Source organism: Phytophthora sojae (assembly GCF_000149755.1).
Source record: "Phytophthora sojae unplaced genomic scaffold PHYSOscaffold_3, whole genome shotgun sequence".
Taxonomy (NCBI): Eukaryota; Oomycota; class Peronosporomycetes; order Peronosporales; family Peronosporaceae; genus Phytophthora; species Phytophthora sojae.
This window is the reverse complement of record NW_009258117.1, coordinates 7296961-7315546: the sequence shown is the minus strand read 5'-3', so window position 1 is coordinate 7315546 and position 18586 is coordinate 7296961. Positions and strand designations below refer to the sequence as shown.

General features: G+C 56.6%; 6 protein-coding genes across 6 annotated transcripts; 2 read left to right on the top strand and 4 right to left on the bottom strand.

Annotated features, from left to right (window-relative positions):
* Positions 1 to 3306: 3306 nt before the first annotated feature.
* On the bottom strand, positions 3307 to 4852 carry PHYSODRAFT_329546 (hypothetical protein; the record flags this gene model as incomplete). Its single annotated transcript, XM_009526039.1, has 3 exons — positions 3307 to 3321; positions 3926 to 4150; positions 4250 to 4852. 3 exons carry the CDS (start codon positions 4850 to 4852, stop codon positions 3307 to 3309), a joined length of 843 nt encoding a protein of 280 aa, XP_009524334.1.
* Positions 4853 to 5879: 1027 nt separating this feature from the next.
* PHYSODRAFT_299276 (hypothetical protein) lies at positions 5880 to 7371 on the bottom strand (the record flags this gene model as incomplete). Its single annotated transcript, XM_009526038.1, has 4 exons — positions 5880 to 6504; positions 6739 to 6890; positions 6955 to 7016; positions 7185 to 7371. The coding sequence occupies 4 exons, from the start codon at positions 7369 to 7371 to the stop codon at positions 5880 to 5882; spliced, it is 1026 nt and encodes a 341-aa protein (XP_009524333.1).
* Positions 7372 to 8735: 1364 nt separating this feature from the next.
* On the top strand, positions 8736 to 9728 carry PHYSODRAFT_395840 (hypothetical protein; the record flags this gene model as incomplete). Its single annotated transcript, XM_009526037.1, has 1 exon — positions 8736 to 9728. A coding segment is annotated over one exon (993 nt), but the record flags the coding sequence as incomplete, so codon positions are not given.
* Positions 9729 to 9943: 215 nt separating this feature from the next.
* On the bottom strand, positions 9944 to 14374 carry PHYSODRAFT_247316 (hypothetical protein; the record flags this gene model as incomplete). Its single annotated transcript, XM_009526036.1, has 1 exon — positions 9944 to 14374. One exon carries the CDS (start codon positions 14372 to 14374, stop codon positions 9944 to 9946), a length of 4431 nt encoding a protein of 1476 aa, XP_009524331.1.
* A 189-nt stretch (positions 14375 to 14563) lies between these two features.
* On the bottom strand, positions 14564 to 15064 carry PHYSODRAFT_490302 (hypothetical protein; the record flags this gene model as incomplete). The annotated part of the gene is made up of 1 exon (XM_009526035.1): positions 14564 to 15064. One exon carries the CDS (start codon positions 15062 to 15064, stop codon positions 14564 to 14566), a length of 501 nt encoding a protein of 166 aa, XP_009524330.1.
* Positions 15065 to 15752: 688 nt separating this feature from the next.
* PHYSODRAFT_329542 (hypothetical protein) lies at positions 15753 to 18510 on the top strand (the record flags this gene model as incomplete). Its single annotated transcript, XM_009526034.1, has 7 exons — positions 15753 to 16558; positions 16653 to 16722; positions 16802 to 17169; positions 17909 to 18007; positions 18074 to 18241; positions 18311 to 18389; positions 18451 to 18510. 7 exons carry the CDS (start codon positions 15753 to 15755, stop codon positions 18508 to 18510), a joined length of 1650 nt encoding a protein of 549 aa, XP_009524329.1.
* Positions 18511 to 18586: the final 76 nt, after the last annotated feature.

Below are 18586 nucleotides of genomic sequence, written 5' to 3'. Positions count from 1 at the left end.
CAACATTGAGCGTAAAGTGCTGGATGACTACGCCAAGCGCAAGTACGTGATTGAGAAGGGCAGCCCCGAGGCCCCCGCCACGGCCAGCGAGACGGCACTTCAGGTCATTGCGAACACACCTCATGGCCGAGACGACCCGCCTCGTCGTTCTCAAGGTTGCACCTACTGCCAACGGCCAAATCACGCCATCCGCGACTGCCGTGTGCTGCAGAAGCACCTGCGCACTGGTACTGTCAAGGAGGGCACAGTGCTGCCAGCGAACTTGGCATTATCGACCGCAAGCCGAGGGATGATCACAACCCCTTCCCGGCCAAGCAGCAGCGCACCCAACGCTCGGATGACCGGCAGCGCCCACCCTCTCGCAATGAGAATGGGTTCAAGGGTCCGGACATCTATGATCGCTTTGGCAACCCGGTCAACTTCCAGGACCTCCAGCGCAAGTTCAGCTCGAGAGGACGCGAAGCGGAGCTCATCGCCTATGCGACTGTCATCATGCCGAACATCGGTCTGTCGACTACGAGCTCTGACCCCCATGACCCCACGTGGACGGTTGACTCGGGATGCACTCGCCATGCTGCTTACCAAGAGGCCTGGTTCAAGGAGATCCGCTCCTACGCCGGCGCCATCATGGTCGGTGGCAAGCACCAACTAGCCATCCGCGGCATTGGTGATGTGGTCCTCGAGGTGGTTGACACTACCGGTACTACCCGCCTCATGGAATTTCGTGATGTGCTATACGTGCCGGACATGAAGTTCAACCTCCTGTCCATCGCCCAGGTGCTGAAAATGGGTATTCGCCTTGTCTTCAACAGCACTCGCTGCACCTTCTTCGTGGGCAAGGACTACAAGGTCCACGTCGAACTCGCGTCGGACATGAACCTGTTCCAGTTCAAGCCGAAAATCCCACTCAAGACGCCCAGCGCGCTCGTGGCCCCAACTCCTGCGGACGATCAACCCGCCAATGCCCTTGTGGCTCAATCAGGTATGGACCCTGCTGTCTTATTGTGGCACAAGCGTCTCGGTCTTCTAACTTTCGTGTGATGCAGACCATGTCTAGGACCCAAACGACCCCTGAACTGGCGTTCTCTCAAGCATCAGCGATCCCCAAACACTTCTGCCCCTCGTGCATCTTTACTACAGCACACCGTGCTCCATTCAATAGCAATGTTGATCGCTCTAAAGTCCCTCTTGAAAAAGTTCATTCTGACATCAATGGCCCCTTGCCTTACCCAAGCCTTAGTGGCGCTCACTACTTCATTACGTTCATTGATGACTACTCGCGCTTCATGCACCTATATGTCGTTGCGCGCAAGTCGGTTGTACGATTGCTATGAGAAGTTCCGAAAGGCAGCTAAAAAACGCTTCAACACTGAGGTCGGTACCCTGGAAACCCAATTCTTCCAGTATGACCCTGAGGTGCAACGACTTCAGAGCGACAATGGTAAGGAGTACGAAAAGCTCGGCCAGATCATAATTGATCGCTATGGCACGCATGCCCAGTTCACCAACGCGTATACACCTCAACAGAATGGCGTGGCTGAGCGCCGGATGCGCACTATCCTAGAACGTGTGGGTGCCCTACTCATCGATGGTGATCTACCCCGCCAACTTTGGGGGGAGTGCTGCCAGTACGTCGCGCACCTTATCAATGTGACTACTAGTAGTGTGCTTCCTAAAGGCATCACTCCCTATGAGCTTTGGCATGGCAAGAAACCATCTTTCACGTACATCAAAGTGTTTGGATGTGCGGCATTCGCTCTTACACCAGAGCCGCATCGCAACAAACTAGAGGCGCGCGCTAAACTGTGCATGTTTGTGGGCCTTCCCCAAAACAAGAAAGGGTATCGCCTTCTCAGCACGACGGAAAACAGAATCATTTACAGCCGAGATGTCACGTTCAAAGAGGACACATTTCCTAACCTCACCTATTTAGAACGGGCCACTCCAAACCCTCTCAGCACCTCCCTGCCTGTTCAAAAAGAACTCCTGCCTCCCCTAAGTGCGCTACTAAAACGCAACCAAGCCTCGCTGGTGGCCACTGATGCTGACGTGTGTACCCCTTCCGCTAAGAAGGTTAAGACAAAAGACGCCCTCGCCACCTACTCTAAGGCGCTACTGCTCAACGAGCCCATTGACCTGGAAGAGGAACATACCCTTCATCATACCGTCATTACTCTCTTAACTGCTCGCTATGACCCAGACCCTAAGACCTACAAGGAAGCCATGCGCTCCCCACATGCATCTGACTGGCACGCTGCTGCCCTCTCTGAATATCGGTCGCTCATGGAAAACCAAACGTGGACACTGGTGCCGCGGCCGCACAATCGCAAGGTGCTCCAGTGCAGATGGGTTTTCGTGCGTAAGCGCGATGAAACTGGTCGCGTTGTGCGCTTTAAAGCTCACCTGGTCATTAAAGGCTTTCAGCAAAAGTACGGTATCGACTATACAGAAATCTTCTCTCCTGTCGTCCGCATGGAAGTCCTTCGACTGCTGCTCACGCTTGCAGGAATCCTTGACTATGAAATTGAACAGATGGACGTTAAAACGGCTTTCCTCAATGGTTCACTCGACGTAGAAATCTTCATGGAACAGCCTGAGGGATTCACCTCAAAGGATCGCCCTGGCCTCGTATGCAGCCTTGGTAAGAGCCTATGTGGCCTCAAGCAAGCACCTCGTGTCTGGTATCACACCTTTGCTAAGTACCTCGAACGTCTGGGTTCACTCGCCTAGTTAAGGACCGTTGCGTGTTCTTTAAGGTTATATTCAATGCGCCGTGTTACATCTCGGTTTACGTCGATGGTCTGCTGATCATCTCCCCGTCCAAACATGTCGTTGCTCGGGTCAAATCGGCCCTGAGTTCCGAGTTCCACATGAACGATTTAGGGGGAGTATCCTACCTCCTTGGCTGGACAATTGAAAGGAACCGAGCTAACCGCTCCATCTTCATCCACCAAAAGAGCTACGCCACCAAAGTGCTAGATAGATTCTCAATGTTAGACAGTCACCCAAAGAGCACGCCAATCGCGCAGAAGCTTAGTGCCACCGACTGTCCTACCGACGACGATAGTAAGCCTATGATGGCCAACAAACCGTACCGAGAAGCTGTAGGTAGTTTCATGTACCTGATGACGGGTACTCGTCCTGACCTCGCCTACATCATCCGTGAAGTTAGCCAGTACCAGGGCTGCCTCACTGGAATGCTGTAAAGCATGGTCTTCACCACCTCAATGGCACAAAAGACTTTGGCATCACTCTTGGTGGAGTGGAAAACCTCGAGCTCCTACAGTCAGATGAATATCTCATGGCTTATACGGACTCAGACTACGCAGCATGCCAAGCACACGACGCTGCATCGGTCGTTATATCACTATGTTCTGCAACAGTCCCATTAGCTGGGTCTCACGGAGACACCACACAGTCGTGCTCTCCACAACGGAAGCAGAGTATATCGCACTCTGCTACTGCATGCAAGAGCTGATCTACTTAAAACTACTGCTAAGAGAACTAGGCTACGAGAGCTCAAAGCCCACACTGATCATGGAAGACAACCAAAGTTGCATTAAGATATGCAACAACCCAGAGCTTCACGGCAGGAGCAAACACATTGACATTAAGTACTTCTTCGTACAGGAGAAGGTGGCGCGCAAGGAGTTCACTGTCAGCTATTGCAACACCAATGCAATGTGCGCTGACATCTTCACTAAACCTTTAGCGAAGCCACTATTTGAGAAAATGAGAGAGCTATTACGTGTGTCCCCACCACAATAATGAGGGAAAATTTATAGAAGACTTTGCACATTGATGATAAATAAAAGAACAATTTAATGGTGAGAGCATTTTAGTTTATTGTCTGAAGATTTAAAACCCACCGTGAAATCCTCTCCCGACATGTCCTTCGCGAATACCAGACTCTGAACGGACGCACAAATGCGAAGAAGTTCATCCAGCGACACTCCTCCACAGGCTTCTCCTTGCCCTTGTCGATAATGGTCTTGCACTGGCCCCCGTCCGCCACGCGAAGCACAACTGCATGGCCCACGAATCGGACGTTGTAAGCCGCCACGATGTACAGTCCATCCGTAACACCCTTGTCCGGAGTCAGCTCGCTCAACACACGCGGCCCGCGACGCTCTCCTTGGACGTAGTTGTTCTAGATCATCTCGTTAATCTTGAGCGCAGTCCCATGCTGGCGCAGCTTGCGCAGGAAAGCTGTGAACGGCTTCCAATTGCAGCCCAGGTTCATGTCCACGTCGAATTTGCTCTTAGCCTCGGCGAAGAAATCATCGATCACCGTCTGCGGAACCAGGTTGGGGCGCTCGAGAAGGTTGGCCGCAACTGTCATAGCCCGAAACATGCAGGAGTAGTCCTCGCCTGCAGCAATGATGGCCCTGCCGTACCAGTCAGTCTTGCAAAACTCGCGGAAGTGCTCCATCCTGCTGTTCTTGAAGCGCAGCGCCAGCCAGCACTCCTCGCGGTGAGTCTCCAACATATTCTCGAGCGGCTCCAACGAGCGGTAGCGTTTGCTAGTAGGCTTCGGACGCCAATCCCACAGCACGCTGACGAAGGTCTTACTGATAGGGATGCCGCCCTCCTTCTCGTTGGGCGGCTCGATCATGATGAAGTCGTCGATCTGCCAAACGTCCCAACGCAGCGTGGTGTCTGGGTCCCAGTGTGGCTCCTCCGGCTCCTCGTCCGACGAGAACAAGTCATCGTACATCCCCTCGCCCGCAGAGCCAGTATCACTGAGGTCCTCACTGCAAACATCATCACTATCTACATATTCATTGTCGGAAATCTCCTCAGCGGATGATAGGGGCGACTCGTACAGCGGGAGCCGATTGGGCTTCACCATGGACCTCTTTTGACTGCTCCTAATTTTAGAATGGGTTCTGAAGTCTCTAACCCAATGCCGCCGGATTTTTAAAGAGTAAGAAGTCCCAGTCAGTACCACTAGTGTTTGACATGCTGATATTGATCTGATATCTAGAACGAAGCCTGAACCAGATGTCAGCCCTCACGAACAACTGACTGTTTGCAGCAGGGGAGTGTCAAGAATATCACCTGCACATCAGTTGTACACAAACTTCGTAAAAGGTTTTGAGTAATTACCCCCCCCCCCCGCATCTAGACCCATTCTAGTGTACCAGATCTGGCAGGGCCTAGATGGTTGGCCACGCGTCGTCGCACCAGGCCGCTGCCTGACTTGCTTCTTGCTCTCTCGCTAACCTGAATACATATCACTTTCCAATCTTCCCTACGTCTACGTCTTTCCTTCTCTCCCGTCTTCGACCTGCGCAAGTGCTCAAGCTGATGGCTCGACAAGTTGAGCCAGTGTCCAACGTTACGCGCTGCCTGGATACTGTACTTCGTCACTGCAAAGCACAGTAGACGTCTCGTTGAAGTGCCAAAACCGCATCTTGATGGTGATTGCCAACCAGGCTGTTTGAGCATATCGTTCTCTGACAAAAATGACCATATGTAGCGTGACAATTGACCGGCTTCATCGTCAATACACTGTAGGAAACGTCAATACCAGCACCATATTGTCCTAGCAATGTTTATCTGTTCGAACCAACTGCACTTCTTTCGGGTGGCAAAGATTTCTTATATACCCACTCGGCTTTGCCAGCAGACGAATAATACAAATCCTGCTGGTTTGATTGCCACGAACAGGGGTATCTTTGATGCCTTCACTCGAGGCAAGTAGTACACATACGCTTAGGGGTCTCATACTGAAGTAAGTAGGACTGCACTTCCTTAATTCAACATGACAACCATCAAAGTAGGTAAAAGGTGTTGTACATGTATTGTACCGTAGCTCGTCGTAAAAAGTCAGTGTATTAATGTTAAAAGTACACAACAAGTTACTCTACGACGTACTAATTGCTTGATCCAACCTCATTGACGCAGCTTTCTCTAGGTAGAAGCTTGTTCAGAGACATCCACAAAGTTTGATCGAATTGCCACACAAAGCTTGAGCATGTTGCCACCTGGATTCGACCCCACGATAGAGACTGCACTACCAAGTCGCAGACCTTTTTGTCATCTCGGTGAACGACACCTTTCTGACAGGCCGAACTGCTCTTTATCCGTAGTGGAAAACGTATGGCGGTTTGTATGCCCCCATCTTGAAGTTGCTCGTGCGACGACACCATGCCGCGCCGATCCGCTCGTCCTCCGCGACCATTTCCGCCACGAGGACGCACGCGCCCGCCCAGCGCAATGCAGTGCAGCGCAATACAATACAACGCTATGCAATGCAAGAGTCGATGCGTCGACAAAGATGCCAAGTTGGCACTGCGCCGACCGAGGTCTGCGTCCGTCGCGACCGTCAAGCAATCGTCACGACGCCGGCGGGCGGGGATGGACACGCCTGTGATCGATCGGGGCGTTGCCACCTCGCCCACCTCCACTCGCGCGGGAGGGCCCTGGGCCTTTCCAGAGCAAGAGCAAGAGCGCAGCACTAGCGCAGCACCGCCGACCGACCGGTTGTGCGTGAATAAGCTGCGCCGCGTCTTATTCAAAGCGTTATTCGCCGTGTTTTCGCTCAGCCTCGGGGCCGAGGCAGCTCGGGGTGCGGCCACTCGCTCACGCTGGAACGCGCACCGCTTGGATAGTCAGGGTGGAGGAGATTTGAGATGCTGTGGGCCTTGCAGCTGACTCCGCCGCTGCCTATCCATGCCCAGGTTTTATGGCTTCAAGGCCTTTCGTTTCGCGCGAGTGCCGCTGCCGTTGCACCTGTGTATGACGGGCGAGCGGGGGATCGAGAGATCAAGATCGAGACCGGCGTGGAGGAGACCGACCCAGTGACAGGCAAACTGCTCGACGTTCAACCCGAAGGCGCGGCCTCGAGCCGCGAGAGCCACACTTGCCTCCGTGCAGGCCAACAGCTGCGGACGCCGAATATCTACGCGCCGGCCTGTCGCGTTGCATGAGCGCGGTCAACGAGCTCACCAGCTGAGCGCCCGTCGAGTCAGCTTTTCTCCTGCTCTGCTCTGCTCCGTTGGGGAATCGTGCTGCTGGTTGTTGTGTGTGTTGTGTCCGCTGTCAACGTGAACTTCCCCATCTTTGCGGGGCTTTTGCTAGTCACCTCTGCACAGGTGGACAGCTCAGCCGCCAGCCGGCGGACGGCGCCGAAGTGGCAAGGGACATTTAGCAGAGCCCGTCCGGATCTCGCCCAATACTCGCCGGATGGCCCGCTACAGAGCCACAAGTGTCAAGGCCCCATGTGCTGTGCCCCAGCGTCCGCGTCATGTCGCTGGCATCTTGAGAGCAGCAGCAGCGAAACCCGGCAGCTGGTGCACCGCCGCCGCCGCAACTGGTGACAGCCCCGCCCGCCAGCTCCGCGAACGCTAGGGCGGAGCGCTCCATGTCTCGCCGAGTTGCCCCAAACCGAGGCGAAAGTGCACACTCCGAGCGACTCGGGGCTTTGCCGCCGATAGAATACGCATCGCGCAGGCAGGAACAGCCACACCCAACCAGCCGCAGCGGTGGCAAGCTAATGACAGCGAGCTGCGCCCACCGCCAGCGTTTTTGTCTGCGGGCCAGCGATCTACTGCATTATATCCGGTGTTGACGAGGCGATAGCCCCCCGGTATGAAGCAGTGCCGCCACGTATCGCTGGATAGGCAAGCGCGGTCTAATGCGCCGCCGCGCGATTGGGATCTGGATCCACCGTGCAAGCGGACCACCACCGCACAGCAGCGAGCGAGTTGAAGTGCATGGCATTGCATTGCACTGCACTGCAGTGGAGCGGCGACCTTGCTCGGCCACCGCCCGCAGCGGAAGCTTCTGGGCTGGCGCCGGCAGGGCACGCCAGCTAACTTGGCATCCCCTCAAAAATTGGCCCGCCTTCACGTTGCACACGCTGCGATACGGGAACATGGCAGCCCCATACAACAAAGCTGAGCTACATGCAAGCTCGCTCAGCCGTTAAGGCCGCGGTCCCACTGTCGAGGCCGCGGCGCGATCTTCCGGCATAAATCACCGGCCGTTACCGCTGCAACGCTAGTCAAGCTGCAGACGCAGAAGCCGCCGCGCGCGATGGCGGCACAGAAGAGGCTTCCGGCAATGTGGCGGACGCGTCTTGGTGGAGCCGCCGTTTCGCTCGGCCACCGGTGGCTCCAAGCAGGCCTTGAGCCAAAACAACCAAGCCGCAAAATAAATCAGCGCCACCGCTGAGGCCGGCAGCTTTAGGCTTGAGGCTCGCGCTGTTTCGCTTGACTAAGGCTGCGTTTGCAACGCCCAGAGACCGCCCACAAATTTGGCTCGCTGGCCTGAGCCACCTGCCTGCTGGCCCGAGCTCACCCAGCTCGGCTCAGCCTGCTGCTGCAAGTCTCAGGTCTCAGGTTTTTGTAATTTTACAGCAGCTTTTCGCTTCGATAACAAAGTGAGCCCCAACCTGTCAGCGACAATCGCGGCAAAAAACAGCCGAGTGCAGAAAAGCATGCGAGAGAAAAATCTGCTCCGATCCAAATCCTCTGATCGAAGGCGCTGTGACGAATCCGAGAGGGAAAGTCACACTTGGTACAGATCGAGAGGGTTAACGTTAACTCGACTGCCCCCAGTTCGACCGGCTGGACACCACTGCACCCCACTGCCATTTGCGAATTTGAACTTGAACGCGCAACTGTACCGAACCACCGTACAGCTCGCGTTTGGGGGGAATACACCACCACTAGACTACATCGCACACACACTACATGTTAACCGCACCCGACAGGATGGACGCCAACCCGTGGATCATGAACAACGACCCCGCCAGCTACGACCACCAGGCGCTGCTGCAGCAGGCCGACGACATGAAGCGCCAGCTCCTGAGCAGCTGCAGCCCCACGATCAACCTGGCCTCGACGTCCACGTCCACGATCGCCAGCACGCCGCTGCTGCCGTCGTTCGGCAGCATCAGCCCGGCCAACACGACGCCCGCCACGCGGTTCCCGGCCGTCGGCGGCGGCAGCTCCCTCCTGGCCCCGCTCAAGCTCGAGTACTGCAAGTTCCAGGGCTGCGCCAACTTCGGCAAGATGCAGGGCTACTGCCACGACCACATCCACGGCCGGCCGGCCACCCACCAGACGCAGCTCCAGTCGCCGCCGCAGGCCCCGTTCGCGCCGACCAACCCGCTGCCGAGCCTCGTGCTCCCGAGCCAGCAGCCCCAGTATCTACCGGCCCTGCGGACGGTGGTGCCCACCCGGTCACGTTCTCCGATCCGCCAGTCGGTCTCAGTCTCGGCCTACCCGAGCTACGACAGCTCGGTGCAGCCCGGTAGTCCGCTCTACACTACGACGACGCCCGTGGCCTACACCAAGCGGTCCCCGATCTACACCGAGCACACGACGTTCCTGTCCGCCCCGCTGAGCAAGAAGCCGCGCGTGGTGGCCAGCCCCACGCCCTCCACCGGCAGCACCGGCAGCTCCAAGCCCGTGGCCAAGTGCCGCCGCGACGGCTGCCTCAACGACGCCAGACGCAAGGGCCTCTGCATGGAGCACGGCGGCCGCCACTTCTGCAAGATGGCTGGCTGCCAGAAGTGTGCGCACCGCGGCGGCTTCTGCATCTCGCACGGCGGCGGCCGGCGCTGCGCCGTCGCCAACTGCACCAAGAGCGCGCAGTCCGGCGGCATCTGCTACTCGCACGGAGGCGGCAAGCGCTGCGCCACCGAGGGCTGCACGCACGCGGCTCGCAGCGGCGGCTTCTGCATCAAGCACGGCAAGCAACAGCAGCAGCTCCAGCAGCAGCAACAACAACGACAGTGCTAAACGGATATGATACAGTATAACAACGAGAGCGTACCAATACCATGTAGATAGGATGTATTCAAGAGGGTACTTAGTATGTTATGAGGCGTATGATGGAAATGTAGGGCCAAGGAGCTCAATACACACTGTATCACTAGCAATCCTTCTTGTCATGTCGTAACTAACTCCGTTCATAGTGAGTGTGGTCTTTATCCGCCTGTTTGCTTGACTGCCGGTCTAACAGGACGTAATAACGCTCGCTGCAGCACCAAGTCGAGCTCTTCCTGAGCGTCCTCCAGCGTGCGGTCACACGTCACCTCACTAATCATGTGGCGACGATTTTTGCCAGTCGATAACCAGCCCAGCAGGTCCGCGGACGCGAGTTCCAGGTCGTCCTGAGCCACATCGAGCATGCGCCGCGTGACTTGGTCGGGCGTGCGCTCCTCCAGCACCTCCAGCGCCGTGGTGAAGTGCACGAGCGTCGAGAAGGACCCCAGTCGACGATCCAATTCCCAGAGTTGCTGAGCCACGTAACGAGGTGGCGAAGAACTTGACTTGGATGGGGCAGCGTCATCTGGATGGGACGAACAAGGGAAGCCGTCAAGGCAGTAGACACTGTGGCTCGAGGATGCAATCACCGTCTCGAGGATTTCAAGCGCCTGCGAACTGCTCGAAACGTGGCGGAGATCGACGAATCCGACCAAGTTTCGACGACAGAAGCCGCGCGCCGCTGTCTGGTAGAACGAGTACGGGTGCCCCACCACTCCAAACAAGCGCGGACGCAGGCGAGTCACCAAGTCCTGAATTACTCGGGAAGAGCCGTAAGGCGTGTTTTCGAGGAATCCCACAACTTCAAGTGAAATCGAAGACGTGGACGACGTCGCGAATGTCTGAAGTAGCTGAGAGAGCGGCGGACTCAACGCCTTCATCACCTTTTTCCACTTCACCCCACCTCTCGAAGGTAGAGCGGTAGAATCTTCGCCGTCGCTGCCGGTGTTTTCCTCGAGTACTTGGACGTGGCCCTGCTCTTCATCGGAATAATCCTCCGAGTCCACATCGTCCGTCGCATCCGGAGCCCGCGCGCGCACTGGGACGTGCTGCAAGATGAGGATCTTCAGCATGGCGCGTCCAATATGCGCTTCCAGCGCGTGGTAAAAGCTTGGTGTCTCAGGCGCTCTCACGACCAGACAGCGCGGGCTCTGGACAGCCTGAACACGGCGTTCAAGCTCGTGGATGAGCTCGCACTCGTCGTTGTCATTTTGTTGGAGCTGAATGACGCCGTAGCCCAGCGGAGCAACAACAGCGCGAAGCTGTCGCAGGTCCAGCGCGCCGACACTACCTGTTACCGCCACAATTTGCTTGCGGAAGAAGGTTGATCGCAGTTTTGCTGCCAAACTTTGGATTGAGGCTGAGGCTGTCGGCGAGCTGGTCAGGTCCAGCTGCATAATTTTTGGTTGGGCGTCGAAGACTGCAACGAGGTCGGGTGCGACAGGCGAAGCTGAAGACGAGTCGAGGATCGCAAACTGCACGAGCTTTATCAGATCTGCGGCTTGAGCTGCAGTGCGTGGATAGCCGTACAAGAGGAGCTTCTCTCGTCCGGCGTGAGCGCGCAGCAAGAACTCGCGCAGCTTTTGCGCAGTTGAAGCACCACCAGACAGAGCGCACTCGACCCAGATAAATCCTTGCGACTTGGCAACGGCTTGCAGTGACTCGAGTTGCCCGTCGTCCCTGCATTCGCCCAAAAAGCAGCCGATCACCGGAGCCAGCGGCGCCGCGTGCAGTGCAGAGCACAGCGCGTTACGATCAACACGAACCGTTGAGTCAATCCAGACTTGTGTGGCGATCCCTCGCTTCTGGAACGCGTTTATCCATGCGGGAAATTCTGGTGTTGGGCTCTTCTTCTCCTTCTGGTTGCAGCTTTCGACCACCAAAACACTTTGAGGACTTCCAATCGCCTGCTCCAGCTCCGCCGCTTGGATCTCGGACCATGGGAAGCCGTGCAGCACGAACTTTTGAGTTAAAGTGTTGGTGCCAGGGTGAGAACCGAGTAGCACGCGTCGCAGTAGCGTGAGGAGTAGACTTGGTGGAATGGTGGACCCAGAACGCACCAATTGAAGCATCAGGCGGGTTTCATCCGAGTCGTCGCTCGAACTTTTCATGATGGCGATAAATGCGTCGAAGGTGAGTAGATGAAATCCAAAACTCGCAGCCACCTCCGTCCAGACATCCACGGGCACAAGCTTCTTCGGGTCTGCAACGATTACGACGTTGGGGTCGAATACAGTTTGAAACAGTCCGTGGAGAGCTCCAGTCTGGTGAAGGTGCTGCGGGTTACTCGCCGATGTCGAAGGCAGGGTGAAGTGCAGGGTTGGTATGTCAAATGAAGGCGAACGCTTCATCCCACTCGAACTCTTGCCATTCGACTGTTGCGTCTCCAAGTGAACGAAGTAGTTAATCTGCCAGTCGACTGGGGCTTGGGCCTTGAATTCGCGATGGAACACCGACGAGTTGGTGAACTCGTCACACCCAAACAACACGCAACGACGGCGACCGCACTCCTTCAGAGTTTTTACGAGGCTACCAACGGCAGTACTCAATGCCGTGTGCTTCTTCATCTCACTGGCGACGTCAACGAGCTGGTAGCGAGCATCCTTCAGCCGTTCTTGAAGGATATCGAAAACGGCAGAGCGCAAGGTATTGTTAATCGTAGCGTCCAGAGTGATCGCGACAATCTTGCGGGTTTTCAGGTTCGTTTTCTCCTTGGGTTCACTCTTAGAGTTGGCCAGAGGTTTGGTAGCGCGTGTTTGGGTGTGAGGTTCGTCGTATACTTCTGACCCCTCCTCCAATCCACGCGATCGATACGTCACAAGCCACTCACCAAGCCATCGACAGGCTTCCAGGGGATCCGTCAGCTTCTTCTCCACTAGTTCCTTCAATCCTTGAGTCAAGACCTTTTCAACACTGCTCTCAGCCAATCCCGACAGCACCATCGGTCTCCGAGCCAGAGTTTGAGCACTTGACAGGGTTTTGTTTGCAGCTGATGACGCCGATACGGCACTACCGAAGAAGAAGTACAGCTCGCGTGCTGCACTCGCAGTAGCGTCGCTGCCGTGGGTAGCGTTTCTCGTGCCATCCACTCCGAAACGAGCCCTCAACGACCATGGATCCGTCTCCCGAGCTTTGATGCTGTTCGTAGGCCCCATCAGCGCTCGCCAGGCTTTGATCGCGTGTGGACGCGACAAGTGCAGAGCTACGATCTCCCCGCTGGTCATGAAGCCCAACAGCGTCTCGAAGAAGGGCTTCCCGCGGTGCTCAGCGTAAAACGCGCCAGCTTGATCGCGAGAGAGCAGCAAGCGGCGTTGACGCTCCACTGTGAACCCGAACAAGCTGATCATGCGCAGGATTTCAGCCACGATCTCCGGGTTGCAGGCGGCATTCGGCTTGATGAGACCCAGCGTGGACTTGATTGGAGTCCCCCTCTGCGAACCACCAACGGAAACCTCACGAGACTCGCTGCTGATACTCAACTTTGAGTCGAAGGAGAGGAATAAACCGCTTTCGAAGCCTAAAGTATCGTCGTCCGCAGTCTCGTTGGGGAAAAGTCCTTTTGGGAGCTCTACTGTCCGCAGCTTGGAGGGGACCTGACCTCGGACGGAGTCTGGGAAGTAGAGCTTGGCCATCTCCACGTTCGCTGGACCCAACGCGGAGCGAAGTGTGAAGCTCAAATCGAGACCTTCGATAACAATGACCTCGACGCCTTTGTCGCCTACAACTTCGTCCATAAGCTGGATCACACCGTCACACACCTGACGCAGTGGCCCTTCATCATCAGCACGTGGAAGCCCACAAAGAGCGATGGCTTCGTCGCCTGAAAGAGTGCATCCCTGTGTATTCTCCACGATGATCGCTCGACACTCCTTGCCGATAATTGACAGCAGAATCTCCTTGCCGTCGGGAAAATTCAACTGGAACGAGGGCAGTAGCACGATGGTAGCTCGCTCCAACTGCGGTGCTGACGGCGGGAACAAGAAGAACCTCTCTCGACGTGAACAGCACGCGTGTGGACTGCTGGAGATGCCGTTCTGGACCGTGTTAAGACCACATAAAGCTCGAAGAGGCCACTGATCATGGGGTATCGACGCTGCGAGCGCCTTCTTGCGAGCCGCCACCGGGTCCCAATCGCCCGCGAGCTCGACCCACTTCTTGATCCCGGCGTTGGCGTCGCCCAACGCTAGCGCTGCCGGTAGCTTGAGCAGCAGCGCGAGACTGGGTCCGCTTGTAATGGCAGCCAGGAAGGCGGCATAAGTCTGCTCGTCGTCGCCGTACCGGTGGTGTAGCTCAAAGGAGAAGAGGTGTCTCGCCTCCGTGCGGGTCAATTGAATCATTCGCCGCTGGAGGATCTCGAAGCCCTTGTCCTTGATGCGAGCGATAACGCTGGGGATGATGTGACCATTTGGCAGCAAGAACGCAGCTTCGACTGCTGAGACTCCCGGGATGGACGACGCTACAGATGCAGATGCAGATGGCGTGGCGTCGTCACCATCGTCCAGTTGGTCGACGCCGCCACCTGTAGAGAACTTGAAGTAGCCCGTCGCGATCTCCGGCTTGAGCAGCACCACCACAAAAGCCTCTCCGCCCATAGCCCCTGCGTAGGATAGAATACACGAGCAATGGTGAAGGATCCGCGATGGAGAGACGCGTCGTTTCAAAGAGGAGGTTGGCTGGTTGGCATTATCCTGCTGTAGTTACTGGAGACTTTCACGTTCGACTTGTAGACGCAACGATACCATTGAGATCACTCATGCACGCTCCACCGGCAGCTGATCCAATCAACGGCCTCTGTAGGTGAAGTTGGTGCCGCAGAAGCACCTCATATGCTCACACCCCGAGAGCTTGAGGACGCCGACACCGCAGCGCGGACACTGCATGCCCCCGAGCAGCTTGACCATCTTGGCGTACTCGACGTCCGAGCGGAGGCTGGTCGACTGCCACTCGCGCTCGCTCAGGAACCGCGTGTACGTCTCGAAGCCCGAGGGTTCGAGCGCGTCCTTGACGTACTCGATCGGGAACTCCAGTCCGCAGCAGTGCGCCGGCACCATCGACCGGTCGCGGACCCCCATCGAGCAGCGCTTAGCGACGCAGGACTTGCAGAAGACGTGGCCGCACGACACCACGAGGAGGACGGGCCAGCCGTGGATCGGAGTCCCTGGAGGGCAACCGACACCGAGGCAGCTCACGCACGTCCGAGTGTCCGAGAGCCTCCGCTCAAGAGGATTCGACACCGTGTCGGGGGCCTTTGGCTTGCCTCGAAGACTCCAAGTGCCGCACATAACCCCTCCTTTTGGTGAGTGAGCTACGACCGAGAGCGGCATTGCCGGGTGGCGACTTGGGACGCGGCAGTCGAGTTGGAGCGCAGCGCGTTCTTCATCTCCCCACCGATGCCACCGTTAGATCGGACGCCAGGAAGCGCCAACCACATGCTCGCACAGTTGACGGACAGTGACCTTGCCGTTGGTGCAAGATGAGAAATCGCCAAGCACGACTTTGCACTGTCGCGTGCTAAGCGGGGACTCCAACGCGCAGCGAGAACTGACGTGGTGGACGAGCTCGTATGCAGGACGTGGGGGTCACAAGCACCAGCTCGGTGGTCGGCCTGCACATCGGATTGATCAAGGCGCCGTGATCTTCGAGCTGATGGACGACCAACCACTCGACTTCGGTGCGTCCACAATCCTTGTAAGTTACTGTATGACTCACGCCCGTCGTAAACACGAGGAGCTTGACGTCCACAAGCCCAGCTGTCGTTGTGGACTTTGAAGCTGCGTCCTCTTTTTACTTGTCCTGTAGGTAGGCTGCGTATCTTTGCGCAGGTGCAGGTAGCGTGACGTCCGGAAGTCAAGGTGCACCTGCTTTGGTGGCGATATCCAACTCTGCGCGTGCATTTCCAGCGGAGACCGAGGGAATCGTGTGGTGCTGCCTCACTTTCGCTTTCGCGCTGCGCTACAGAGGCTCCATCCGATGCCGTCCAAGCTGCAGCAGGACCGGTACCCGCAGATCTCGCTCTCGGACGAGGAGCGCGCCAAGTATGACCTCTCCGCGCGCATCTTCCTGCTGGAGACCATGGCCGAGCGCGCCAAGTTCGACCCGGACAACATCGACCCGACCCAGTGGGAGTACGTGCGGCGGCGCCAGTCCATGAGCGTCTACCACAGCGTCAAAGGCACACCGGACCCGGCCGTGCTGCTCATGCTCGGGACGGGGCTCATCGACGGCTCGATCGAGGACGTCATGAACGGACTTTACTGCGACACCACGGAGGACTTGCGCGTTGGCAAGGTGTTGCTGGGGTATCCGCTGGCAGGGGGCGCCGTCATGAACGTCAGCGAGCGGAGAAGCGCCAAGGATCCCTACCGCTTCGCTGGCATCAAGTGGTTCGCGGCGAAGTCCGTGTGGGGATTGATGCGGGATCGCGATGTATTAACCTACGAGCGGATGGGACTGACCGTCGATGCGGACGGCGAGCAATGGGGGTATCATACGCTGCAGTCCACGCGTCGTCCCGAATGGCCGATGGAAGCCATCCCTGGCATGCAGCGGCAACACACAGCCACGTGCTACCTGTACCGACCGCGTCGCGATATCAACAAGACCGAGATCTTCATGTGGGGCTCCATCTACAAGTTCGGCAAGTACCCGGACAAGGTCATCTACTACGGAGTCGCCACGACCTGGTTGAACGTTGTTCACAGCCCCAAGAGCGGCCACGCCAAGAAGTTCAGCGCGTTGATGGAGCGAGCCGACAGCCACGGATGGACGCCGTCGAGGTTCGTACACTGCCTGCAATGTATTGCCTGCTACGATGGTGAGATGGATACAGGATCCGTAACTCGGCTTGCTCTCCTCTTGGTTGTGCTGTAGCAAATCGTGCCATGTGTGTTCGAAGCAACCTCTTCTGGGCAGCTACGCCACGTGCGCGGGCTGTCACCAGGTACGACACAACGCGTAGTGCCTCGAGGATGCTGAGAGTGACGCGAGGCTAACACTCACTCTTGCTGCCTGTACTGTAGAGCGTGTGCAAGGACTGCTCGCGCCAGAAGAACATCTTCGCGCTGGATGCCAAGGGCAAGAAGCCGCTGCGCCGGTTGTTCTGCGTGTTATGTATCAAGAGCGTGATCGGCAGCGCGCACTGGAGCGTGGACGACCACATCGAGGCCAGTCGACTTGAGTCCGAGCCCGAGTTCTTCGCGACGATGTCGAGTCTCACGGGCACGGAGAGCGTCAGCACTGGACGCAGCGACAGCATCTTTGGCGACAACCGTAGCGACCAGCTCGCGGATCCGTTCCGCCCGCGGGTCTCAACTTCTCCCACCGCGAGCTTCCCCGTCTTAGGCACTCGTGGGCCGCTGGACCCGGAGGCGCAATTGGTCCTGGACTGGTAGTCTACTAGCAGCAACAAATTGTCAGGTATATTAACACACAACACGTATTACCCGTGGTAGGGAGCTGGATACTCTTCGACTCACAGTCTGTGGCGGCGATGAGTAGGCGGGGTAGCCACAGACGCCGCTGACTGCTTGAACCTCTTTCGGTACCTTCTTGCAGTGCCTAAGGCGTCTTCGAGTCAGCTTCAACAGCCTCACAAGATACATTTCATGGTCAGTTAACTGGTGGTTGTCCTCCACTGCGAGAATGCGATAACAAACGCATTGCTGCCCCCGCACGCCACCAGCGTAGCGTTTGCAGATGACGGAACTTCTGTGCGTCGTGACGGCCAGCTTCAAGAACCGCCACATGGCCATCGATTGTTGAGTCGGTCGCCAGTCTGCGGCGGCGAAAACGGGTCGTGGCGCTAGCGTAACGCGAGGAGCCCCCCCCCCCTTTGGCCCTCTGTATCATCCGAAAGTGGAGAGGAGTTTGTTTGTCATCTCAAAGCGAGCTGCTTTTTCATGTGAAAGCATGGTAAGCATGGCAATCCAGAAATTGTCTCGTTCAGACCAACGCACTGGGAACCATATTGGAGGGCGGATGAAGAGCTTTGGAAGAGAAAGGAAACAGGGGGGATTTGACTCAGTCATCAATATTATTGTGTTTATCGTCGAAAACGCTTAGGACAAGACAATGCCACCAAATTCGGGGATGGCCGGCGGCTCACGCTCCGCGTCGATCGATGCCAGCGCGGGTCGCTTCCCCTTCTGCGTCGTGTGGTCGCCGCTCCCCTTCATCACGTGGGTGCTGCCGTTCATCGGCCATCTCGGTATCGCCGACTCGGAAGGGTGAGCGCTGGAAATCGTTTTATCATGTTAGAATCTTAATATATAAGCTATATTTTGTTTCGACAGAATTATTCACGACTTCGAGGGTACGGACACTATCGGTCGGGACAACTTTCTGTTTGGAGCTCCGACGCGATACATTCAGCTGGACGTTGCACCGGACCAAGTGACTCGCTGGGATGAAGCGGTGGCTAAAGGGTCTGCCACCTATGGCCACCACGCCTACAACTTCTTGTACGTAAATTTCGTTTTTGTTTTAAGTAAAATTACCTTATCGATACTTCCATTTGTTGTTGCTTGCAGCTTGGACAACTGTCACTCGTACGTGGCCGAGTGCCTCACAGAGTTCCCATTCAGCGGACGCAGCACCTGGAACATGGTGGTTCTCTGCTTCTGGATGTTTTTTCCGCGGAAAATACATCGACACTCGTGGGTTTCTCAAGACGTGGTTGCCATTCGCGCTCGTTGCCCTCGTTGCTACGAACTACTACGTGCTGCATTAGATGAGGAGAGAAATGATATCGAGCGGAGCATTCACTCGCAGCGTTACTCGAAGATGCTGCACGTATGTCAAAAGGT